Genomic DNA, 27,590 nt, shown 5'->3' with positions numbered 1-27,590 from the left:
CGGCAGTGCGACGTTACGGGCTGGGTGCTGTGGCAGCGCCCTGCACAAGTGACTGTCTTGCAACAAATCCACACAGTCTTGCATTTAAACGATTTCTTTTAATCGCTGTCTCAGCCGGGCACAGTATTCACCTACCCTAATTTTGAGACAGTCTAGAGCTCATCAAAAACATGATGCTGAAACTAGTTTGCTATAACTGGTAAGAGTATACGTAAAGAAACTTATATAGAGATGGTAAAATCCATTCATAATGCTTATAAATTTAATTTCTTAATAAGGAATGGAAAATGTAATAATCTTAATTTTTTAATTTCTCTCATATGTTCAGCTAAAGTTGGCCCTGGTCGGTCACCATTCACTTAAACACAGGTATAGGCCTGCATACTTTTTACATTTATTAATGTATTTTCGACCAACAAAACTTAACTGAATGTATGAAACCAAGCTTCGTTACACACATTTTGGCATTTTAAAAAACATGTTATGGTTAGCTGTGGTACCAAAAGTAACTAACTTGCGGTCCTGATAATTATGAATGCAATATGATTCTGCTTCCAGGTGGAGGATTTTGTTTTTCACGATTGTTTCTCGGAAGTCTTTTGTCTACTTTTACTGTTGTATTATAATCATCCATGATTTAATAATCATTGAAGAATTTGCTACAAAATTATTTTTAACTGTTTGGTTGTGGAACAAAGTGTTCAATATATTCAACTTAATATTCACTGCCCTTTACGGCATAGAGATTGTCTTCAAGGTTAGTATCGGCTGCAGTATGTTTGTTTATTGCACTACAGCTATGCTCGCTTAAACTTAAGTTACTACAGTATTTGAATATTAGACTAGTTTAAGTTATACTTCCTTTCCCACCAGGCAACGTGCATCAGGAAGTGCCTTTATATTTCAGTTGCATATTTTATTTTCATGCAAATATTCATATCGTGTTAACTGAAAATGAATTGCACAATGAATTAAGAAAGCTGGGTTAACAAATGTACAAATTACTGGAAGCTATTTCAAACTATAACCACTGTGTAAATTATTACAGGCAAGGCTGCCGCTTACGTAGATAATATAGTATTTGGAAGAAAAAAAAAAAACACATTTAATATAAATATAATAGCCTGAATGATCAGCAATTTCAATAATATCACTACATTGAATAGTTAACACTTGTCATATAAGCTTAACCACGTCTTATTCAAACAGTAGGTTATTGAATAATGATATTAGTACATACATAACGGTAAGCAAGTAAGTTTGAATCGCACTAGAGTTAAATAACATACATTGCCATGAGGCTGCATGAACATCATTAACAAAGTACATAGTATCAGTAAAAACGTTAATTGCTTGCACAGAAAAATTAACAGTGAAAGTTTAAATCGAAACTCGTGAAACCAGCCAAGAGACGAGGATAACTCGCCCCCTCATGAAAAGCACCGGTAACACTACGAAGAAAACCCGACGGAGAAATGAAAACAGAGCTCCTCATAACCAAGCAGAAATATAACAACACGGAGTAACAAAAGGTGGCCCCCGTTATTAACTTGATATTATTGGTTTTGATGTTTCAATGGCTTAGTGCTAAATTCCCATATCTTGTCATCTCCTCTACACTGTTCGAAATTGCGGTAAATTTACTGACTTTCCATGAAAGAATTAACCTGAAAAAAAAAAAAAAAAAAAACTTAAAGTTCTTTGTAATCTCAGACAACCGGATCTTTGTAGAAACTACGCCGTATATCAACTTACGAATTATGTTTTTCTGCATAACCAGGTTTACACATATGTGGAAGAAATAAGTGTGTTTTTGCATTAGTCTTAATAGGTTTTTAATGTTTTTCTTACATACCAAGATTTCTCTTGTGGGTTTACGTACAATGTGAGAGAATTTAGTTCCAGTAAATTTACGAAGATAACGGCAAATCTACGAAGAGCCCTGGATAATTTGTAACCATCGTTCTTCATAAACTTAAGGTTAAAAGTTTTGATGGTGTAGGGACGGCAGTCCTGTCCCTCGCTGATGGCCGCGGCTCCACGCAACACGTCCCTGGTGACTTCTGGCAGGCCTCACTACCAAGGAACATGCGTCCGCCTGCACCGCAGGAGCGAATGCATACACGCCAAACATCAACTGATACAATTTTCTACGAGTAAAAAAAAATATATATATGGGCTGGTATCTTTTGTCTTGACAAAAATTAAACTGCCTACATGCCCTATCCAAAAAAACTAGATGGATGTACACAAGAAAAGATGAAGATGTGAAAGAAAACCGATTAGAGGAAACATTTAACTAAAATGCACGTTCGTTGCAAAATAATAATAGATAAATCTAAAGCTTGAAATTTGATGCCCCAAATGCAAATCTATGCATCATATTAAACAATTTAAGTAAAAAAATAATATTAGAATTCAATAAGGCCTCAAGAAATTAGCCTACATTGTACTCAAATATGAGTTACGCAGTTAAATTTTAAATTTCACTTAAAACTACCTAATATATTTCATCTGATTCGTTTTATTAATTTGGATATTCAGAAATTAAAATGTGATAACCATGTATTTATAATCCAACAGTATGCAAATGGGTGGCTTGGGCAGTTGATTGGGCCAAGTTGGTAGAGTGTTCAGATCTCTTGACCCGTACGAAGGTGACCTGGGTTCGATTTCCCGAAATGGGACAGCGTGGCAGACGTTGCCGGGAGCTGGTGGTTTACCATGGGATACTCTCGTTTACCTCCCGGTCTCGCCATCCAGGGTGTATGCAGAGAGTGGGATGGGGTGTACAGATCCCCCCCTCATACCCCTGAATTCCTAAACAAAAATCCTCTATAAAAATATATATCATTCCCACCAACGAAAGGACATAAATTGAAAGCAAAAGAGGGGGCAAAGTGGTACCATCTCCTCTCCCAAAATGAAATTATGCGTACGCTCCTAATTCCAGCTATGCTCCTCGTTTCATCACCGCTCATAGTCATCATTCACTCAGATGACGACGGATGTTAATCCTCTAATCCAATTTTCAACCTTTTATCCTTCATTCATTCAATCATTCTTCCTGCATTCATTCAATCATTCATTCTTAATTAATATTTCCTTCATTCTGAATTAATTATTCATTCGTTATTTTATAAATTCATTCGAGGTAATAAATTTAGAAGAGCACGTTTGGTTTTTGCAGTATGTTTGCATAGTGGAGTCACAAAGTTTAATGATCATATTATATCGTAAGTGAAGAAAAAATGAATTATTTTAATTTATTTGTCATTTTACTTTTTCTGGAATACCCTACTCTTACCGGTAGCTACACACATGAAAAAGAGTTAGTAATCTAAACTTTCTTTATCACCAATAAATTCACTTAAACAGTGATGACAACTTTGCTTCATAAAATTACATTGTTTTCACAATTCACTTCCTCTAAAAATTAACATAATACAAGAGTACTGTACTCGTGACTGCGCACAAACTATTTCGATTTGTTTTTGCACAGGTTGGCGCATACGGATTTTATCTTTACACCAGAGAACGGTTGAACAACATCGACTTAATTCTAATGGTCACCTGTACTTTGAATGTTGTAATTGACGTCGTGTTGACTCTCGGGCTGACCAGAGGTACCGTCATACAGCAGTTTATCATCGATGCAGGTATAATTTGCCGGTTGCTGAATCTCGTCAGGACTGTCAGACTGTTGAAGGTAAGTTTCCCCGGCAGGATCAGCAAGGATGGGACGAGGCTGTCGCCACGCCTAGCTGACTGGCCCGCCAGTCCCAGGGCGAGGGAGGGGCAAGTGTCGTCGCATCTGTATGACATAGCTAGGGAGTGAAGTACCTCCATTCCATTCCCTTAGCATGATGATACACAACTAATAAAAAACAGATGCTAATTTAACAGCACTTTTCCTAAAATGCTAAGATTAATATATGATTATAGATATTCACCAAATTTTTCAACACGCTTTTAGAAAGATATATTTCACCTCCATCATAAGTTTTTTAGTAAAATGAAATAAAATAAATTATACTGCATGTAAGCAGGAGCATATGTCAAATTTAATTTCAAGTGGAATTGTGAGGGGGGAGGGGGTGATAGAACATATTTGCCTTGTGTTTGTTCTCAAATCCGTTTTATTTGTTAATAGGAATAATAGTTTTTTTTATTTTAAGAATTTCGGGGGTGGGTGATATATCCTCCATCCTCCCGTCTGCATAAGCCCTTGCATGTAAGTGTAATATTAAATGCATTTATATGTTCTGCTATTGGTAGTTATTTTGTATGAGCTGTCACTCACGCTATTCCTCCGGCATAGGCGAGAATGTTGATGTTCTTTAGAATATCATAGAAACGTAATGTTTGGATACCAGAGGCTCACGGTGGTGCCAGTGACGTGTTAGGGATGCAAATCCTCGTCCTTCGTCCTTCCGTGCTCCAGGACACGGCCGGCGAACCAATGGCACGAGTGCCAGTGGTGGCACGTGACAAAATAATTCCGGCACACAAATAATTAAAGAATCTATGTACTTGGTCGTTAAATGTAGCAAAGTATCAAAGATATCGAGCATCTAATTTGCAACAGCACGAATCACACTAACTTTTCCTTTTATTTAAACAAACATAAAACAGTAAACTTTTTGATTGCTGTAGAAATTTCGAGTTGCAAATACAGTTAATAGCATTTAGTTTTATTTTTATACATTATTTTCATCATTATTACTTCAAGATTCTTTGATGGCGCATCATAGCCACATTTTTTTTCTTCATATTAAAACGACACATTCACCAAAAGGTTTGCCATCCATACTCTAGTGTGTGTCTGAGACATGAGTCCATATGGTGTATAGTTATCTATGTAAAAGGCCATGTTACTTGCCTGTCGACAGTGAGGTACGGTATCTGTGCAAGAACAATTATTATGCTGCATGGCATCTACATGATTGTTTCCCAGTATTTATGAACTCAATAAGTAGTATGCATTTAAGGATTTTGGTTTATGAAATAATCTGTCAGATATTATTCTTAGATGACTGTGATAAGATCTTGCATATGATCTAAGTTTATTTAGTTATAGACTAAAACACTGCTGAAAAAATATTAATGTATTCCTATCCAACGAATGACATCACCCACAAGTTTATGATACTGTAGGCAGAATTACAATAGCCCGTCGCCTCCGTCCGTTACTTTTTCATTCTTCAAAACCACGCAGCTAGCAAAGTGATTTACAACATGACTTCATCGGCCCGTTCTCTCTGAGAAAATTAATTCGATGTTGTTTTCTATTAACGTCGTGTCTTTGTACGTATTGTATTAGTATATTCTCGGAAAAATTCAGAGTCGTGATAGAATTGTTTGGAAATGAGATTTAGGAACAGCAATGTTGTTATACAAAACATCTGAACGCGCAAATACAAACACCACAGGTCCGTATTCCAGTGACAATTGACTGTCGCGCTAAAACCACATATATAATAATAATAATAATAATAATAATAATAATAATAATAATAATAATAATAATAATAATAATAATAATAATAATACAAATACACCTTCAATTGGGCATCTGCCCGGTGGGAAGGCGTTCCCACCCCCCAACTACCCTTATTCCTCTCCCCTCTGGAGCCTCCTTCCTAAGTCCTTCCCTCCTCCCACATCTGGTGTCCTCCCCTCAATCACGTTCCACTCTCACCCCGTCCTCACAAGGAATACCTGCCTTCCTCTCTCTGTCCGTCTCCATTCCCTCTGAATCTTCCACTCATGATCCCTCCTTCCTTGATACAGCCCTCTGTTCAACCTAGCTTCCAGCTTTCCCCCCCCCCCCCCCCCCCCCTAATTACTTTATGCATTCTCACTAGCCTTTCTACTTTCCTCCTTTTTTGCAGCGTGTCCCACCCCAGCCCTTCATCATCACCAATGGTCTGTGTGTTTCCCCCATCCTGCCTTCGCCTTCCCTTCTCCTCCACATATTTGTCACCCATCTTGCTGCCTTGCGCTGCACCCTCTCCAACTCCTCAATTTCTTTCTCCACATAGGGGTTCCACACCGCCGCGGCATATTCCAACACTGGCCTTACCAATGTCGCATATGCCTTTTCCTTAACTTTCCTACCTGTCCCTTTCAGTGTCCTGCTAAGCAGCCCCAACCCCCTCCTGCCCTTCTTCACCACCTTCTTGACCTGCTTTCCCCACCCCAAGTCGCTCTGCAGGATCACTCCCAGGTACTTATATTATATTATATTATATTATATTATAATCCACCCGTCCGTTTCATGTTTAAATTATACATTGAAAAACATTAAGGCCATTTGAGAAAACACATAACCTTACCTGTCGTTACCATGTGGACATTACATCTTGTGACATCACATGTCATAGACAGGCTACTGCTGGGTGCATGCAAACTCCAACCAAAAATCAGCGGTTCCTTCCAAAACAGCTTCAAAATCAGGGGTACCAACTGAGATCTTAGTAAAAAGAAGAATACCACTGGAAGACACACTTGTGTATTGATAGTTTGGACTACAAAGAATACCTTTCTAAAACATTCTATAATAATCTCTGATTTTCTGCTTCTTCTCAGACTAATTCCCGGGGGGGGGGGATAGGGGGAGAAAAATGGTGTATGGGGGGGGATAAGGGGGAGAAAATTAGAGTCTAAGCTCGGGATTTAGGCAGTTAGTTAATTTGCCATGTACTTAATGCTTTTTTCAGGAAACTTGTTTCGAATAATATCCTCAGGAAGGTTATGTAATAAAGTAAATATTCTAGTATTATAAAATGTGATAGTTAATTTTGGGACATCTTTTCTTGTATCTGAATCAAGGAGATATATATCTATTTTTGTTATTCATTTATATTAAGAGCTATTTATATGACTGGTTATGGAGCACATTTTTCTATCTGAGAATTTTGTCCAGAGATTGTATGATTAATCAGAATAAAAGTATCAATGAATTTTATTTACTTGTCTTGTTGATGTTCTGCCACCTTCAAAGTGTTCAACATTTTGGTTATCTTTCCTTTTTGATTTTTCAAATATGCTGGTTATGCCCCATTTCGGCAAGCAAGTTTACCTTGTGTATCTGAACCTAAATAGTGATGCTTGCAGTGGAGATTTGGGACCAGATGGGTTTGGCCTCAAACTTCTTACGGGCCGACGGATGAAATTTTCTGAGCCCTCAGATTGGCTGCAGGTCATGTGACCGACGGACGGAGGAGAAGGGCTATTGTGATTCCGGCCTGAGGCTACAAAATATGACTGATAATAAAATTAATTAATTTAATATTTACAGGTATTAATTCCAATAGTGTCAGGAATATTGTACTCGAGAATGCAGATATTTATGTGTGAAGCATTTGAAGTTTGCCATAATTTTCTGTGGATAGAAGAACAGATTCTCGTGTTGTTGGACTTCATCGTCATCTACGAAGAACTGCGCAAAGAGCTGTGGGCTGAATCTGACAGTGTCCGTTTTGACATGATGAGGTTGCTGGGTAAGATAAATTTGTAGACGTGTTTCCATGGGGGTTGGTAAATATGGTCTGGTTGGACAGTTTTCATTAACTGTGTATTTATTTTCAGCCTCTATTCAAACAAAGACTCCTGGTGTTGAGATTGACGTGAAGACTACCCTAGCCATTCAGGGAACGCTGATATATTTAAAAGAGTATTTAAAGAATCTCAAGGAAATAGAGGGTATGTAAATTAGAGATGTAGGCCTACATCCTCAGATTACGTATGACTTAAATATAATTCGTATTTTATTTAGTCAAATAATATAAATAATGTTGTTGAATTAATTATAAAAGAATTTAAGTCCACAGCACTTGGGGCCGGTTTTATGACCTTCTGTGATATCTCTTATTTTTGTCTCATGACCCACAGTTAATGTCTGACTCCGAGATAATCTTTCTGTTAAAGTTTTCTGTGGATGAACTGGTGGCTAGGTGTAAACGTGGAGCTAATGAGCATCAAACAATAGGTGAAATGGCGAGATATCAGGCTAGGCTAGATCTCGACAGTGATAGTGCTGATGACTATTTTGGGAAATTCCAACGGAGTTTAATGCAGGATTTGATGTACTAATTTAATACTGCACACAAAATGCTTCTTCGTCCCTTTCATCGAAGCTCGGTTAGAAATTACGTGATGAGATATTGTAGGAAGGACTATTGCCGAGTCGTATATTTTATTTATCTTTAATTAATCCGAAAAGAAATAGACGTTATATATAAACTTACATGTAATAGCTTCAGAACATATGTAATTTACTGCATTAAAGTTGGTAAAACGAGTCTCACTACAACATAACAAAATTGCGTGTGTTCGTGATAAATAGCTTGTAATTTAATTTGGTACCATACCAGAAATTGAGGTAGGTATATATATGCACATTTATTTGTAATAAGGAATACATTTTCCGGGATTTAAACTCACTTCAAACCTCCTGTGTCAGTTTCAACCGATTACAGTTAAATGTTAAAATAAAGGTTATCTCTTTCCTTTTTCCTATCTTACAAACATATACTATCTTCATGCTACTCAAGTAACAGGTGTGGAAAATATCATTGAAATATAAACAGTACCTCAATAAAACCCACACCAGTGAAATTAATGGGTTATTAAGTAAACAATAAAACAAGAAAATAATAGTTTTTCTATAGCAGAAACCATTTTCTTCTACTCTATAATTTTTGTGTAGAGACATATCCGTTTGCATATTCTTAAATTAACAAAACATAACTTACAAGAAGTCATGCTTTTAAATACAAAAGTATCGGTAAATAATTTTGTTTTTGTTGCAGCCGTCATATTTACGATCACGATTCATAATATCATACTCAAAATTTAAACCAACGGGTGACTATCAGAAATTATTCAGACTACCGGAGAGTGTGGCTGTATCCGAATACATAGGGATGCGTCCTTAGCACACACATCCCTACATCCCTTAGCAAATGCAGCCACAATGTAGAGGACGCATTTCTAATGGATGGATAGTATCCGAATACTTTTACTACTAGCACCACCTGTTGACTGTCAGTCGTACTAATGTTCACGCAGCCATTTTGTGTAGGGATATCTACGAATATTCAGCAAAACGTAAATAATAAATACCTACCAATTAAAAAATAATGTAATGTGTATGTTATACATGTTAGCGATCCAAATAAAATACATTTTATAAATTGTAAACTTTAAAAATACTTATGAGTTTTGAATTATCCTTTAAGTTTAAATTCTTATTTTTATTATATTTATTAACGTCTTCATTTGTCTCTGTTTAAGTTATCACTTTCGCTTATAATGTTTTTAACAAATATTATGCTGAAAATCTGAAGTAATATTATACACAAACAAAATAAAACCCGATTCCGAAGCTAATGGATGTAGGGACGCGTTAGTGGATGCGAGTGTCGCATCCCTTAAAATCTCGAATTAGTGGATGCGTGAAGGGATGCATCGGCATCCCTTGTGAGAATTCGGATTCAACACAAAGATGGCCGCGTCCACTACGATGCACTTTTAGTGGATCCCTTAGCTAAGGGATCCATTAGGGTAGTATTCGGATACAGCCTATGTCTTACAACACTTAAAAAGCAAAAACAACCAAATTATAGTTCTTTTTATTACCACAATCTAATATTACACCACACGCTTCGTCAGGACTTGGTTAGCCAACCTACGGCTAAATACGAGTCGTGAAACACCACTCGTTCTTTAATCGGATGTTAGCCAACTGAAGGATGGCTAGCTTTTGGATTTAACTGGAGGTGGTAAGACCGGCTCTTAATAATTTGGTTATTTTTGGACATGTTTCATTTGAAATATGTTTCAAACATATTTTATCAGTCCTAAGGTTTTTAAAACGGTTTGTGTGGTGAAAAAATTTTTTGTAACTATATTATTTTGTATTGTAGACAATTTTTTACTATTTTAAAGTTACTTTAAGTCATGATTGTGACACTTAAAGATAGCTGTAAATTTGTTGTAATCTTTAAAAATTCTGTGGATTTTTTTTTTGTTTGTTTTTAGGTACTGATGTGCGAGACTACAGTTTAAACAGCACATTGAATCTGAACGGGAGAGATAGGAGCACAAGGAAGCCATATTGGTTGAACAGTTATGCTATTAAAATTTGTTTTGCTTTATGTCTTCGCTAAAGCAGAGATAACACATTAAGAGTTTTTCAGAGACAAACACACAATGTCATTTGATAGCATTATTTATAGCTGTTTTCCTAAAAATGAAATTCAATACTAAACACCAATAACTTCACTGTATCACATATTTGCAGCAGACATTCACAATTAACTTCTGGCACTCGCTAAATTATATATCTATACTATGCTTTAACGAAGCCAAATTTGGAATATAAAGCTTTAAAAACTGTTGAAACCCAAATGAATTCTTTCTGTTCCTATTTCTCCATTTTAAGGTGATCCTTGTTTTTGTTTAATTCATCTGCGATGCTAAGTACACCAAGCCATTTTCTCTATTGTGTGCGTGATTAAGATTATTTTATTGTGATTCACTGTGTCTTGCTAGCATCATTGGCAAGTGTGAAAAAAAAAAAATTATTTAAGAGATCTAGAGTTATTTTTGCCACTATTAAGCTAGGAACATTTGGAAGTGGTACCTAGGACTATCAGTATTTCTGTCAGTACTGATGTAGGACTTAATTTAGTTTTTTTTAGTGTTTGACGTATGGTATGCTCAAAATGCCATTTTGGTTTGCATAGGCCTAGGCAAACTTTAATAGCGACACAGACGAACATCAAATTGATTTCATTAAACGAATATTAATCCAGTAATTATGATGTATTTAGAGCTGGTGATTAACTAGGTATAAATAGATTTTGATCAGTTTGGCTAATTTTCAACATTTATTTGCCTGACATAATTTGGCATTGATCTTTGAAAAGCATATGTTTACTCAGTGATCCAAATATAGAATGTGTTGCAGACAGCAAGTCAATGCTAAAACATATTTTATGTGTTTTGACTTACATTGTTCAAATATATGATTAAGTATTTCGGTAAATATGTATTGTACGGATTAGCGCCAAAAAAAATCGTACAAATATGAAATAACTTTCATTAAATGCTCTTTTACGTCCTCTTTTCAAACCCGCCTGCGGAGATTAAAAATTCCAATTACTTTTGGAGATATCGCCGTTCTTATTTTGCAATACAAGCCCTATGTAATCATTCAACAGACGCCATTTTATATTTTGCTGTGTGTGCGTGAATGCATAAATAACAGAAATTTTCCATTAGGTAAGGTTAGTTACATGATAAATACTTCAAAATAAACGGAAATTAAAAATAATATCAATTAATTTTACTTGTATAGTTTTAAGTATTTATAATGTAACTGACCTGACCTAACAAAACGGGACAAAGGTAGATTAGGTCAGGTCAGCTACAGTATAAATACTTTGAAACTGAACGGACATTAAAAATAATAAAAATTAATTTTAATGGTTGTTTGGTTTTAAAGTATTTATAATGTAGCTGACCTGACCTAACAAACCGGGAAAAAGGATGAACAGTAGGAACTCACGTAATTTTCTTTTTACGTGATGTAGTCGTTCAACTACGTCGCGAAAAAAAAAAAAATCATACTTGTAAACAAGCAACAATGGGAACGCGGGAAGCCTACGATTCACTCATCCTTCTGGACATACCCGAATACTCACGTTGGCAAGCCTTCTTTCAACAGACGAGAGGCAAACGCCCGATCGTGCATCTTCGGTTTTTTTTTTGTTTATTGTAAATAAATATGCAACTCATGAAAACTAATGGTCAATTAGGTTATGTTAGCTACATTATAAATACTTGAAAACATTGTGGATGGTTGATTTGGTTAGGATAGCTACATTAAAAATACTGTGAAATCATGTAAACGGTTTCCTAGCGCTGGATAGCTACACATTAAAAAGTTATTGGCTAAGCAACCATAAAATGATTTTACAGTTTTTTTAATGAAGCTATACTTACCTAATATAACCAACCATCCACAATGTTTTAAAGTATTTTTAATTACTTCTTGCTAATTTTAAGAAAAGAAGGCTTGCCAACGTGAGTATTCGGGTATGTCCAGAAGGACGTGTGAATCGTAGGCTTCCCGCTGAAGGGACGCATCAGTGCACAGCATGAAAATTAAAAAATTCCATATCTCCTAAAGTATTTGGAATTTCTGATCTCCGCCGGGTTTACTGAAAAGAGGAAGTTAAAGAGCACAGAATAAAGGTATTTTCGGATTTTTAAATTTTTTTTTTAAAAAAAATCGCCAAAAAATGAATATTAAAAAATTCCATATCTCCAAAAGTAATTGGAATTTTTTATCTCCGCAGGCGGTTCTGAAAAGAGGACGTAAGATAGCATATAATTAAAGTTATTTCATTTTTGTACGATTTTTTTTGGCGCTAATCCGTACAATACATATTTACCAGTATTTCTTCTTTTTGTGGCAGTAAACACATTATTGAGACTGAAATTAGAGTGATACTGATATTTGCTGTGTTCGTGTAATTTTCATCACATCTTTGAAAAATTATTTTGTTAGAGTGTTTTGAAAGTGTAGGGTAGAGTAAAGAGTTAAAAAAAATTGTAATTATTATAATTACGGATTATGTTTGCTTCTTGCAGTGCATGTATATAGAATATTCCTGTATGTGTTTGAGGAAGTAACCATATGTCATGTGTACATAGTATTGCCCTTTTTTAAATATATTTTCAGAGTTTTTCTCAAGACAATTTTGGTAGCAATGATTAACAGTGAAGTGAAACTCTCATAGTCCCACAGTCATCATAATTTTTAGATTTCAGCATAGAACTAATCATTGCACAGACACGTAATATTTTCTTTCACCACTGAAACCCAACTTACTCCACTAACTACATTCTATAGAAGCTTTCACCAACCTTGGTTTTCACTATGTATAAGTTACACATTGTTGCTTTGTATTTTTTTGGCTTATAATTTTTTTAGAACATTTATAGCAATATTAATAAGCCTACTTTTACTTTATTCTACTGTAGTATTCAGTTATGTCTGCCAAACACAGATTGTCTAGAGCACTCTCAGAAAACAGTAAATAAAGGCAAGAAAACTGGAAATGGAGTAAGAAAAACTAATTATTTATTGGAGTGCTTTGGTTGGAAGTGACATTGTTTTGCAGGTCACATCGACACTCAAGAATACATGACGCTAGTCAACCAAATTGAAACGAAGCTCAGAGAAACTAGCAATACCATGACGTGGGATAACACAAACACCGTATCTTCTATACTTACTTCTATTCCTTGGCTTGCTTTTAATAAAGAATTTGCGGACTTCATAGAAGTGAGTGTGACTGGTCATGAGTATTTTTGTTTTTGAAGTACAAATCAGGCAACAGTATATGAGACTAATTTTCATTTTTTCCTTCAATTCAAATTGCAAAATGGTTTAGTCATTTTAAAATTGTGGGCTGCCTTTGGTAACTAAGATACACAAAAATAATGATCAAGCATCAAGGAAAGTATAATTTCTCGAATTCTTTGATGAATTTTCCAATTTTGAAACACTTGTTTATATAGTATCATTTTACATTTCCTTCTCAGTTTATAAGATTGATTTTAAGGACTCTTGGCCAAATGCAGGGCATTAAATACTGAACCCAGTGATACTGGACAAGAGTAAAACTTGTAATTCATTTGTTCAAACAATAAGTCGGCCCACGTAGTTTTAGAACTTACATCCCTGAAACACTATTTACCTTATTCATGTAAACATTTATATGGGTGGGAATGGAAAAGTGGCCTAAGTAAAAAAAAAACTTTTGAGAAAAATGGTGTTTTGTGAATGATACTACAAAATTATTTTATATTGATGAGTGTTTTGTTTTGTTTTATTGTTTTACTAAACTTTTTCTTTAAATTTTGATACCCCAGTTGAGATTTAATACTTAATTCTGGAACAAAAAAAGAATGTTTAAACCTCTTAGTTTTACAAGTATATTTAGTTGTTCAAGATCTGCCCTATTAAAATCAATTGCCTTAAAGTGGTCTAAGTCTGACTTATATATCTTTCTTGTAAACAATGACTTGGGACACGTAGGCTCGAACTATTGTTTTACTATGCGATGAGGAAAGCAAATTATTTATTTACATAAAAATATAACGTGAAATGACACAATTGTAACAAAATATCATACTAATACAAGGTTTACAAAGAATGTACAACTGGCAAAATACTAAGCATCATTATCTTCTTCAGTATCAGTACATCTTCCAAGGGGCCAATGTTCTCACCGATCTCACAAGTTCTTCGGCCATGATAAAACTTGTGGAGAATCGGTGGTATGAAATCTAGTAATTCAAACATATCCTTTCTTCTCTCTCTTTTAAATGGTGGTGGTGCATTGTAAGTAAAGCTGTTTTTGCTGGATCAAACCAACAGGCACTTGTACGCCATTTTGGTTTTTATTTTGTTGGGACAATATCAGAGAAACTGATTCAAAATGGACATCGTCGTTCATGGGGTCCTGATAGAATAGGAATGTAATCCACTGGGTTTTAAGTCACTTCAATGTACCACTATTTTCATTGACTGAAGTTCTTGTTATATCATCACACAAATGTTTTGCATTTTTGTAACGTTATAATGTTTTTTGTTTCTACTTTTTAATATAGCTCCTGTCAATTAATGTGGCTGGGGGGGGGGGGGGTGAGAAATTATGTGCATATGACTTTATTACAGAAAAGTCTGTGTCATTTGGTAATAACTGATGTCCACTCACCTTATATTTCAGATCAGTGACGTCAATTACAGTGTCAATTTGCGTTAACCTTTGCATTGCAAGAAAGAAGTTCCAATCTCTGTTTTGCCAAGTGCACAAGTCACTATACATGTCCACGTGCTTACAGTTTCTAGCTGTATTAAGTGCATTGTCACACAAAAAACTAACTTTTGCATGCAAATAATAAATATAATAAAAATAATAAAAGGACTAGATTGATATTATAATTATGGTTGGTAAAGTATAATATCAATTAAATTAAAAACTTTAAAAAAATCCTCAGTATTAAATATTTATATAAACACATGTATAAAATTTATTATTTAATTTAATAAAATAATCAACATGTATTTTGGCTATTGATGAAAATTAATAAATATGCCAAATGTTTGTTGTAATTTATTAATTTAAATATTTAATTAACAAATATGTAATAATTTATAATGAAAATAAATTATACAGAAACATGACCTCTTTTCTATAAATAAAACTTTTTTAATGATATGGACCAGTATTCAATATCAATCACTGAAGTATAAGATTTAAAATCACATATATAATTTTTTATTTGTATGTAGCCTTTTATTAATCCTGTGGAAATATTGTTGCATGGTGCGAGCGCATCATAAAAAATCTCTCATCAAATTTTTATAATCTGGTTTTTATAATCCTCAATCTGGTTTTTGCATGTTTCTTCACACAACAAATCATTTTTTTTTTTAATATTACTTTACCATTTTTAGTATTGAATGACATTCCGTTATTCCTTTTCCTTTTTATAGCTTGTCGCTGCTTTCTTGTTTTCGACTTTTTCTTGTCATTTTCTGTGATATCTCTGTAGGTCCATCTATTTCTTCAGCAGGAACACCAGAGACTTTTTGTGTCTGATAATGCCTTCAATCAATTTTTAAAAAAACCTAAACATAGTTACAAAACTCTCGGCTAATAGTTAATTTTTAGTTTATTATCAGTTTAAATAACAGCTTTTAATTGAAATTTATGTCTCAGTTATTATTAACTAATGAAAAGAGATAAATTTAACTTAAAAACTGTAACCGTCAGTACATTACTTATTTTCTCACTTGAACTGAATCTATCATCAGAAGTATCCCTGAATATGCCAGTATACTTGGCTCAATAATATTAGAATCATCAATAAAACTTTCCATTTCAATAAACAAATTACACAGTTTAGAACATATGTGTAACAATGGTTAATATTGTAACCCGTCAAACCTCACTAATGAACAAGACAGTTTCAGGCAAACTGGTCTAATTCAAAAGGTGGGTGTCCATATGTGGCATGTTATCCTATGCGTGGCATCGTTACGTATCACTTTGTGACATGACACAGTGCAAAGATGTTGGAATTCCCACCGTGCCAATCATCCGTTACAGTGTATCTGCATCAAAAACAAATGTTACATCCCGTAGATGCACCAGAAGGGCAGCTCATCAGTGGCCATGAACGCAGATTAACATTTTTATATACCTCTCGCTTAAAAGAAGAAAGAAGAGAAAGTCACTTCATTGGTGGATGTCAAAAGTATTTACAAGTACGGTGGTTCAATTTTGTTGGTTGATTTGAAGTTTCAGTTAGTGAATAGGTTCTACACAAACTTTATGAGAATGCAGAGCAGAACACTCTATGGAAACCAGACACAGCATTGATTTATTTCGACCAATTCCACACCATATCCAACATCCGACAATTCAAGAAAAGATACAGTCGAGAATCAATAGAAATATTAAAACACCCAGCAAACATTAATAGAGAAGATAGCTATAAATTAAGCAAAATATGGAACCCACTCTTTAGAAATCCTCAAAACATGGCTCCACAGCTAACATCAGACAGATCGCCCCTGATTGGCAAAACAGCCCAGCCAACCAGAAGAAAGGAAGGCTCTGATTGGCCAATCAGGAAGCACCTTCCCCTCAGGCGAGAGTATATAAAGGCAGGACTACTGGTAAGAACCTCAGTAGGTAACTGCTCCCTGATGATGGCGACTGCAATGTCGACCGAAACGTCGGTGAACTATTCGCCAAGGACACGGCTACAACCCAGAAGCCAAGCTACTTTGCATCCGACAGAATTCAAATTTTTTCTGTGTTTAATCTTCATTGAGCAGTAAAATGAAGAAAAATTATAGGTCACTCGTCCACACTGGTTCTTTCGTCAAGCTGACACTTCCTTTGGTGTGCCGGCGAAAGACCAACAAGTGACGGATCCAGCCCGTTGCGTATCTTCGTGTCAAGTTTCGACACACAACGCTGCAACGGGTCCCGTCCACACGTGCACATTTTGGCTACACAACGGGGATATGTTACGGTTGTTTGCAGCATATGGATGCCCACCTTTAGACCAGTGTGCCTTTTGAATAAACAGCTGAGAGCAATCAATCACAGTGAACTGCTGCTACGTGTCGAACTACGACATAGTCAATTTTGCTAGTAAATGCATTTGCCCATGTAGAATCCAGATATTAACTTAGCTCAATTCTGAAAAAAAAAAATTGACATACCACTTTGTCTTTCATCCATCCATATTTAATTGTGTTGGTAAATTGTTAGTTATTGTAATCTCAGACCGTGTCCCGATACAAGAGGGTGCTCCTCACTTTTTCCCTGGCACACTATGGCTCGCTCTAGAAATAAGGGAGATGTGTACCTCTAATATGCTCTCTGTAAGATACACGTGTAAAAACCACATACTTTATCTTAATACAGCCAGAACTGTTTCACAACTACACTCAGTATTTACACTATGAAATATGTATCAAATCCCATACGATTACATTGCGAAGTAATAGAACAATCTATAACCAAAAGCCATTTCAGGCTGTCAGTTATACATTTCACATTAAAATTGACAAGTGGATATTTTTTAAAATATTGTATATTAACTATATAGTTATTTATCCATCAACCTAGACTTCGTTATAACATTAAATTTGTTTATGTTTTGAAAAAAAAAAACTAGATTGCAGTGTGCAGCGAGTGAACGAGTGCATGCGCCCTCTCTTTCACATTCTCTCCTTCGATCTGAGTCACTCTGTGACATCAAGTGTGGACGAAGATGCGGGAGTGTGCTCTTTCAAAGGGAACTGTAACATAGCCTTACTACATTTATTATCATTTTCATTTTAATGATCCCCACCACTCTTTTGCTTACACTTCAGAAAAAGAGGATACAACCACCCCCACCCCCAATTTATTAGTGACAAATGTAATATAAAAATTGATTTTCGAAATGTTCCTGATAATGTTCATCACTAATGAAAAAAAAAAGAAACTGATTCCAAGTTTCTAAGTCTCACGCGTGTAGGAATGCATATAGATTATGTTTATTCTAGAAGAGGCTGTATAAAGACATTTTAAGTGAAAGGATTAGCATGTGAAAATTCCTACACTAATACTTTAAGGGATGCTGTAAGGAAAATCATCATCATCATACTTAAAACTATTATCAATTCTATGGACTTCAGAAGTGGTGCGACTGAGGATGCCTTGTTATAATAAAGTTTATTATGTTTAAGGATCGTGGAATTGTGCTCAAGTTCAAACAAGGAGAGCAAATTTATGTTCCAAGTCAGATACCACTTAAAATCTATATTGTGATATCCGGCGCTTTTGATGTACACTTCAGACTCGAAGACTATCACCGAGACGTAAGTTGGTGTTTAGCTATAAGTTATAAGTAACAGCTTTTTTTTGTACACATAGGAATTCTTATTTGTAATGTATTTTTTTTTTATTTACTCGAATGTTTGTTACTGTATCAGTCTGTTAATGAAACTGTTTTAAATAAAATGTACTGGTGATTTGAGGATAATATCTAAGTCAGAATAACCTTCACCTGTCTGTCGTTAAAATAATTTGGAGGTGTACATTAATTCAGAGTTGAAAAACGGTCAATGAAAAATTTATTATTTGTGATCACTTTACCAAATTGTTAAAAGTTTTAAATTAAGTATGTTTTAAAGAGTGTTTTGCCATGTAAATGCAAATTTATGTGGATTCACGACTTTCTGATAGCAAGTTCATTACAGAAAGATAGCAACATAAATCAAGAGAAATGAGGAAGAATCAGTCCTGGTCCTTCAAGAAGGATCTGTCTCATCAACTGACTCTAAATAAGATGGTCGAGTTGTGGTTTTTACCCAGGACATTCCGAAAAAGGTTACAGAATGTGTGTACCTCTGCATGATCTCACCCGATGTGCATCACTTTAGGTGTTCTGAGTAGCCATGGCCAAATCGATATAGTTACTCTTATATTGTATACAGTCTCTAACTTTAAAAAAATCTCTGTCACACATAACTGCTATCAGTGTGTGATGCTTTTGCAATTTAATTTAAAATATTAAGCACGGTGACAAATCTTTTCCTTACAGTAGTATCAGTTTTCATGCATGAGCTGCACAGAAGTATTTATTGAATTTGTTGAGTTGCACCCTAATTTAAGAAGATGCGATCGGTTTTAGTCTGAAGTGCAACCCGGACGGCTGCCCATAGTCGACTACCTCACAAACTTTGACTGGAAGAATGTGCGCAAATACGATGATTTTGTGGAGATGGTGACGTTGGCAGGCGTGATCGGGGAGCTGGGTTACCTCACCGGCCGGCAGTACAACTCGACAGTGACGTGCAACACCCCACTCCAGGTGAAAATTGTATTTTCTGTCGAGAGTGAGATTGTATTTGTGTGGTTACATTTGCCTTGTTAAAATATTTTAAATGTTTTTAATCTCAAGTCACAACAGTTTGTGTTGGCACTGCAAATATATTTGGATATTTCCGTTGGTCAAATTTTATCCAGAGATTTTTTGTAACTTTTTATGTTACTGAATGAAGTTATCACACTATATCTTTCTGACAAATAGAAGGCAGAAACTATTAAATAATGCCTTAAAAGACCTGGAAAGCAAATATTTTTTACATAATTCTATGATATGTAATTTCTTGATACTACACAAGACAGTGCATTTGTTAACTTGATTCATAACTCATAAGTGTTTTAAAAAAAAACTGTGTGTCAAAAATACTATTTAAATTTGTAAATCATGATAAGAGTGAAAATATAAATATCTGTTATAAAACAATATAAAATAACAATAAATCATTTTTAATACAATATGTAACTAAGAACTTGAAACATGAGCATTTAAGGTAATGTCATTTGTAAGATATATCTAATGTGCTCGTAAATTTAAAAGTGCGACTAAAATGTTTAGATTTCCTAATGCCATAAATATTAAAAATTTTTGAATTATTACCTGAATTTTGGTGATTTCGGGTTAAACGCAGATATACATCTCGACACGCAGTGCGGTGGGCACTTCTGTATCGAAGGAGTCACACAGGCCTTCCCACCCCTCTCCCCCTCATTCCCCACCCCATTGGCCGCTCCCACCTCACCCCTCTCCTTATCCTGGAGGGGAGTGAACAGCCCCTACTGCCCCTACCACCCCTTCCACTCTCCTGCCTCGCCCCTCCACGTCAACCCTGCCTCACAAGGACTTCCCCGCCAGTTCCGTGGTGGGCCACAGGCCAATAACAACTTGAAGGGTAGCTAGAGCGCTAACAAGCGGGATGGATGACTTGAAATTGAGCGGAGCCAAGCAGTTCAAGTAGTGGCTGGTTGAGGCGCCACTGTCAACTGTGGGACTAAAATGTAAAAAAACAGTCACTGATAATGGAATAAGCTATGTCAAAGATTTGTTGTGGAAAACAATTTTTATTAATTTGAATTAATTTGAAGTTGTGTATGAATTTAGCTTTGTCGAGGACTTGGGTAGCAAGAGGCTTAAAAAAAAACAAACATATATTTCATGTTTCTTTGTATTTTAAAAATATTTGGAAAGTGACATCTGGTAAGGATGTGTTTGTGAAAATCTATTGCTATCCATGGAAAAGAAAAGAAAATGGAAATGCAATATTTATTTACTTTTGTGAAGAGGAAAAAACTAATAGTTTTGAAATCCCTCATTACATTCTATTCATTAAAGCAATGCACATAGCACATAGCTGCATAATTAAATGCCAGTAAATAAACCTAGAAAACCTGTATACCTTTTACAATGAAATCGTCCTAAAAAAACTAAAAAAAATTTTTAATTTCATTCTAAAGTAGCCTACATATTGTTGAAGCCGAAACAGTTTTATAATGGCTTACAAGGAGGGACAGAACAATATTGTACCATCATTTAAACTCTTGAACGGGACAATTTTAAATGCTTCCTTGCGACTGCATTGTGTCCTGCAGTCCCTCCCTTCTTCCCTTGTGTCACGTGACACAGTGACATCAGAGGATACTGTCCTTGGTTACAAAGTGTTGAATGAGGCAGAATCTTGTGGCAGTATTATAAATGAGATGTTTTGAAGGATCATGGTAATTAAATACCTAGTAGTAACAAAATATTCTACTATACAAATTCCATTCTGCATAATTTTTTTCTCTTGTGATAAAATGATCCAAAATGTTGGCATCACAACCTGGTATATTTAGTTAAGGCAAATTAAAGTCTTATTACTAAAGCTGTAACATTCTCAAAATAGAGCCCCGCCGACATATGAACAGCATCTCGAATGAGCTTAAATCAGTTGTGTGAAAATAAAACTTTTGTTAGCCTACATATAATAAGGCTGATTCAATCAAGAAATTTAGATGTAAAAAGGAAGTTTCTAAGGCGTGGTCTGTCGACCGCCCCTTCTATATTCGTAATTTTTTTTTTTATGTTGGTATTTCTGTTCATGTGTAGGGCAGCAATAGCTCTGGTGTTTTTCTCTTCACCCTTCTGACTTACTAAGTCATTCAGAATATTAATTAATATAATGAAAGGAAAAATTAAATGAAATAAAAGCGAAGTTACAATAAATAAAGTAAAATATACATTAATAATAATGACAGCTCTACAGCCAGAAACATTCAAATTATTAAAAAAAAAAAAAATTAAAAAAAAAAATGATACAGATTTATATTAGCCACTCAAGATTACACATCTGCATCAGTGTTGATTCTGCATGATACATTGTGTTGTTAAATGCTGATATTCTGATAATATCATAATTAATTTTTATGGAAGAAATATAGTAATTCGTTCCTAAAAACAGACGAAGTAGCAGTAGTCTTTACTACTTTCAGATATTCAAGAGGTGCAAAGCCCTCATTATTTCTACAATTTTACTGAGAAATATTAAGCACTAGTTCTGTTACAACGGTTTTACAGGTCCTATGTATATCCACTTATGTGCTGAACGATGCGATCAAGAAATTCAAAGGTACGAGGGTGAAGTCTCTCATGTGGAAGTCTGTGACAGCTCGTTTCATCCCGCATTTGTTGTCGAAAGTGTCAATCTACCAGGTGAGGTCGCAACAAGCCTAACTATAGTCATTATAAATTTTTTAAATATGCTTTAGGTGCATTTACTTAAGTTGTATACATGATCTGACTACGGACCAAATCCTGTCATTAAAACATATCAGTTCTCAATAATGTTTTACGCGCTGCAAGTATTGAAAATACTTCCAGTATTTATTTTATGTGTGTTATTGCAAATAATGGTTTTCACCATTTATGTAAAAATATTATTATTTTTTTTTTTCATTTTTATCTCTTTAAATATCAATATTTAAAGCAAAATATGGTTCACTCGATTAAATGACAAGAATTGTCGACCAATCAGAGAGAAGCCAATGCTCTTCCAAGGTGAAGAGATCAATAATGTGGTTCACGAAAGTTGCACGCTTGTTCGCTGTCAAGTGCCTAAGAGGCGATGTGGCATCGCTGTCGGTTGCTCCCTTGCCACAGTGCCACAGACGGACAAGTAGCTCCAGGCGAACACGCCCCACGAGCAGGGGTGCAACAACAGGGGGGAGAGGGGGGGGGTGCAAGGGTATTTTGCCCCCCCTCTGAATGAAACCTCAAAGTGGGGGCAAACGGGGGGCAAAGTAATTGCTGTGTAATCAATTTTTAGATAACAAAACTGCTTAAATAGCACCATTTTCCACCTTGAAATACAAATTTTCCCGGGGGAGGACCCCCGGTCCCCCCCCCCCCCCCGCTTCAATAGGGGGGATCGATGATTCTTTATAACAAGGTATATTGCCCCCCCCCCCCTTCTTTTGGAAATTTAGTTGTTGCGCCCCTGCCCACGAGTGACTGTGCGTTACCAGGACAAGATGCTGGACGAGATGACCCGGCTGGTGTCCCGGGCGCTGGTGGTGACGCTGCGTGGCACCAAGACCCTGGTGGTGACGGGCGTCGTCAAGGAAGTGGTGCTGTTGGAGGGCCAGGTGCGCGACAAGGAGGGCAACCAGTACTTCGGCCCGTCCTGCCTCCCGCACATCACCCTGGTCACCCCCGCGGTACGGAGCCCTCGTCTGGTAGCAAGCAGTGCTGCCAACCATCATAAAAGGAAGAAAGTGAAATGTCTAGGTGCCCCACCAGGCATGCTTAAGGGCCCCGCCTACCCGGGCACACAAACGGTGCGCAGAGCTTCAGGAAAAACAACGCGATTTCAAAACTACTCGATATATCCGAGCAGGGGTCTGCTTACGAAAAGCATTTAAGAGTTCGCTGAGGCCCGAAAAGTACTTTAATTTTGGATCAAGTTTTTAAACTGTATTTCTAGAAGAGTTAAAATGGCCAAAACGCGTGTATTCAGATAATTTTTAGGCGTAAAACAACCGGTACAGATTCTTGAAAGCACTTAAGGGACTTGCATTACACCTTTATCTTCATTTCTCAGCCATATAATGTTACGGTCACTGCTAAAATTTAACAGTTATCCTGTGACGACGAGAAGCCTGCGTGTCAATTTAGAGCCTTGCGCTTAGAGGCTATAACCCGCTAGAAACACCATCGAGCGTCGCGATTATCATCCCGCCTCACTAACACACTTACACCCCTGACGAGGCGGGACCCTTAACTTCTCTGGGCAGGGAGTGGGAAAATAATCTCCCTCAAGAACATGACAACTTGGTGGAAACTAACCACGAGACAGTCATAAATTACAAGCGATTTAACCCGGTGTCTTTGGGTTGTACTAGCCACCTAAATAACCTGGGTAAATTGTTGCTGCTCGTCCTGAGTATTTTAACGACAAACTAGGTACACCCAGAGAAATTCTTTCCTGATGAAGACAAGTACCCGAAACCTCTTAGCTCGCTGATCTAGTTTCAGAGCTGTGTCTTTGTTTGATCTGTCGGTCTATCATCGGGACGAGCATAGCTAGTTTCACCACCATAATGTGTACACAATCTTCTTGTGCATGTAAATGGGAACCTATTAAATTTCTTTCAATTATGATATTCCCAAAATTCAGAGTTTCAGTTACTATGTTTACTGTAACAAAATTTATGCTGTAACTTCTATAAAGTTTTTTCAAGCAAATTGCATGATAAGACAATTAATTAAAAATTTACTCTATACGGCTAAGAGCATTGTATAAATATCTGAAATGATTTTGAGATCCACTTGTCCATTGAATGACAACAAAGTGATAAAGTGAATTTTCAAAAATGTTTCTCTATTAAATACTCTCGTGTCAAAATGTTTTTTTCTGTTACACATGGTAATGTTTTGTAATGTTACACACATGTGATTAAAACTTATTTGTTAAAATTACGATAAAAACTCTTTTGATTTAAGATGTTTTTGTGGACATATACCATTACTGGTTACGCTGTATGTCATAAGAAATCCCAATAAGATACAACAAATATGAATATACAAAATAAATGATGTGCAAACACATAGAATGCACGCCAAAATTAACAGATATCAAAAAGGTTGAAAAACATAAACATCACAGTTTTATTTTTTATTTCTTTGTTTTCGACTAATTCTTTCCAGGAAGTTTCCGTGCTGCCTATATTCTTTAATATTTTTGATAGCTGATTTTGGATTGCTTTCTGTGTGTTTGCACATTCATCTGTTTTATACATTCATCTTTTTTGTACGTTATTGAGGTTTCTTATGACATAGTAATCAACAATGGCGTATGTCCTCAAAAAACATCTTACAACAATCTTTCCCATTCTAAGAACGTAAAAATTCTCTTGTTGGTACACATGAGTCCAAATGAAGAAGTAAATAATTAAAAAAAATATTTGTTTTTAATTTGTATCATCTGTACGTTATAGTAATGTCAAAAAGAAACAAAATTGATTAATGCTTTTAGGACCGAAAAGAAATGGATCCGTGCATACTGCTGGTAATCCTCGATGAATCGGCAGGAGAGTGTTACATCGTAGATAAAGGAAATCAGGTGAAGGCGCAACCACTACAGCTAGCCAAGTGTCACCTGCACGCAATGGAAAGCCAGCATCCTGAAGTGAAGAGGGTAAGATACATTTTCTCCTGCTGCTATTCTTCCATCAACTTTCCAATTTGACTATCTTTCCCCTGAACATTATTTTTGGTCAGCTCCACTGCCGATCCGTCATACTGCCATCCGGCTAATTTAGCGTGAGTGAGTGAAGAAACAGAAATTGATACAACTCGCGTTGTTCACATTACTTCTGATGCGCCACACACATTTGTTAAATCATCTGGATCAATGGGTGGGGTGCACTACGTACCGAAATTACCGTGTTCTGAGGCAGTCTATTGGAGATAGAGCAGGCCAATTTATCCTAGAAAATTTTACCCTCGGAGGGAATCTAGCAGGGAATCTGGCACAGAAAACATTTAGTAATAGTATTCTATATAAGGGGGTTAGCAGGCACTTGTCAAAACTTTACTTAATATTAAAATTTTTAATTTGATTTGGTAGTGTGAAATGCTGGAAACAGATTATGCAACTTATATGCATTTATAATTTATAATCCAATATAATTGTGTTAGAAAATACATGACTACGATGTCATTTGACGTTTGTTGGCTCTCTTTAACATGACAAACATTGCGTTCTCTCTTACTTTTGGTGTTAACGATATGCTTTATTTATTTATTCATAACTTATAACGCACTTACATGAATATACGGTAAATTGTAAAGGTTTGCATATATTCCGTAAAAAAAATTATACAATTACAAATGTTGTGTTTTTCTAAACTACACGGATTGCTATATTTACCCTGAAAACAGCGTTTCTGAGAAATTACAGTTTATAGGTTACAGTATGAAGTATGTGCAATGACACCGCATGTGTCGTCGCTATGTTTTGCCTCAATAGCATAGCCGAGACTATTTTCAAAAAGACCAGCCAAGGCTAAGACTATTTTACACTCTAAAAGGTTTAAAAACCTAATTGTACCATATTTCTCATAAACCAGTAGGAATTTCGAAGCTGTTTTCATGGTAAATAGTTGATTGTTTGAAGTCTTCAAAAATATTATGTTTTTAAGTTTTTATGGAAAAGCAGCTACCCTTACTTTTTACCAAGTATAAACAATTTTTATTACTAAATATTGGTATATTATACGTTGCGAATGCTAAATTGTTTCATTATCTGGCTTACAGGTCCGAGAGAGTTTGAAACATCAAGATTAAATATGTAAAAAAAACTGATACGAGAAAGAAGAAACAGAAGAGTTTATGAAGTTTATTTGAAAGCTGTTAAATACATTTGTGTTGTGTAGATGTTAGTATTAAAATAGTATAAATTACCATAGTAAAAATTTTAATTGCCAATAATGTTTTAGTCTATGGTACTGTACAATAAACCTTGTTTCAAAAATGATAAATGAGTGTTATATTACTCTATGCGAAACAAAATTATTGACCTAAATGGTGATTAAAACACTGGATAAACATCTTTTTAACCCAACTTGTCTACTTGTAATTAAATGTTCGTGTCCAATTTCAGAGACGTGTTCTACAAACCTTTTAAATGGCTATATTCTTATAAATGAAAAGTCTACATACAGAATGTCTTAATACAATTACTGCTAATTTTCTTATTTATCCATGTAATTACACTTATTTTGTTACTTTTAAAGGTTCTACACAGCAAATTACTACAAAGAAATATTTTAAATGTCTTCCACTCAAAAGACACATCCAACCAAAACTGGCTCTAAAATGTTTTAACATATTTTTGCATCCGCCACCAGCGCCTCCACGATAACTCACTCGCAAACACATTTCACCAGTCCACTTCCCACACGCGAACACTTCATCTCGCAAAGAACGTAATCTAGCACATAACTATCCTAACTGGTACAGAACTATCTCCTTCACCTGAAGCATTGCTTTGGCTTGCGCATCAGACGTTGGTAAAAGTCCCTGGCAGGGCGGCTCCAAGGCAGGGCAGGGCAGGGCAGGGCAATCGCCCAGGGCCCCGCAAACAGCAGGCCTTGTTTTGTGGTTTCGCTTATCAAAAAAAAACTGTAATTGCGGTTTTACTCATTAATTATAAGCATTTAACACACCCTTCAGAACGACTTTTGTTCCCCTCAATGTACAAGCAGATACTTCTCTCGATCAGAGAAATTACATTTGCTGTCCATTTTTTTGCGTTGTCGAGTGATATACTCGATGCAAAAGCCATGTTAGTTTTGGCCGGTTGCCAATGTCCAAATAGTTGAAAATTTTGATAAATCTTTTTAAATAAAAAAAAGTATGTTGTATAAATGGGTATAAATTGAAGAATTTCTGGTTTCCCACACTACAAAATATGTGGCTACGAAAATAGAGTGAATTAATTTTCACTGGATTGTTTGCCAGCGTTGTTTGAAGCATTAACCAAACAAATGTTGTAACTTTCAGTAGCATAGATATAATTCAACCCACGTCACACGGAGTTTACAGGTGGACTGATAAGTGATGCCATGCGTCTA

General features: G+C 35.7%; 1 protein-coding gene across 6 annotated transcripts in view; it reads left to right on the top strand.

The window, feature by feature from the left end:
- Nucleotides 1-26,495, top strand: part of LOC134542258 (sodium/hydrogen exchanger 10-like) — a 75,220-nt gene extending 48,725 nt beyond the window's left edge. For 5 of the 6 annotated variants that reach the window (XM_063386371.1, XM_063386372.1, XM_063386370.1 and 2 more), the window contains 11 exons: nucleotides 559-757; nucleotides 3,503-3,709; nucleotides 7,304-7,505; nucleotides 7,594-7,707; nucleotides 13,200-13,363; nucleotides 18,341-18,472; nucleotides 19,288-19,467; nucleotides 22,033-22,167; nucleotides 22,980-23,171; nucleotides 24,989-25,150; nucleotides 26,272-26,495. In XM_063386371.1, the coding sequence (XP_063242441.1) occupies nucleotides 559-757; nucleotides 3,503-3,709; nucleotides 7,304-7,505; nucleotides 7,594-7,707; nucleotides 13,200-13,363; nucleotides 18,341-18,472; nucleotides 19,288-19,467; nucleotides 22,033-22,167; nucleotides 22,980-23,171; nucleotides 24,989-25,150; nucleotides 26,272-26,301 (1,717 nt within the window). In that variant the 3' untranslated portion in view covers nucleotides 26,302-26,495. The remainder of the gene's footprint in view (nucleotides 1-558; nucleotides 758-3,502; nucleotides 3,710-7,303; nucleotides 7,506-7,593; nucleotides 7,708-13,199; nucleotides 13,364-18,340; nucleotides 18,473-19,287; nucleotides 19,468-22,032; nucleotides 22,168-22,979; nucleotides 23,172-24,988; nucleotides 25,151-26,271) is intronic. The other variant, XM_063386373.1, reaches the window with a different exon arrangement.
- Nucleotides 26,496-27,590: the final 1,095 nt, after the last annotated feature.

The sequence above is a fragment of the Bacillus rossius genome (genome assembly GCF_032445375.1).
Source record: "Bacillus rossius redtenbacheri isolate Brsri chromosome 4 unlocalized genomic scaffold, Brsri_v3 Brsri_v3_scf4_2, whole genome shotgun sequence".
Taxonomy (NCBI): domain Eukaryota; kingdom Metazoa; phylum Arthropoda; class Insecta; order Phasmatodea; family Bacillidae; genus Bacillus; species Bacillus rossius.
The sequence above is the reverse complement of the archived record's forward strand: the minus strand, read 5'-3'. Positions and strand labels throughout refer to the sequence as shown.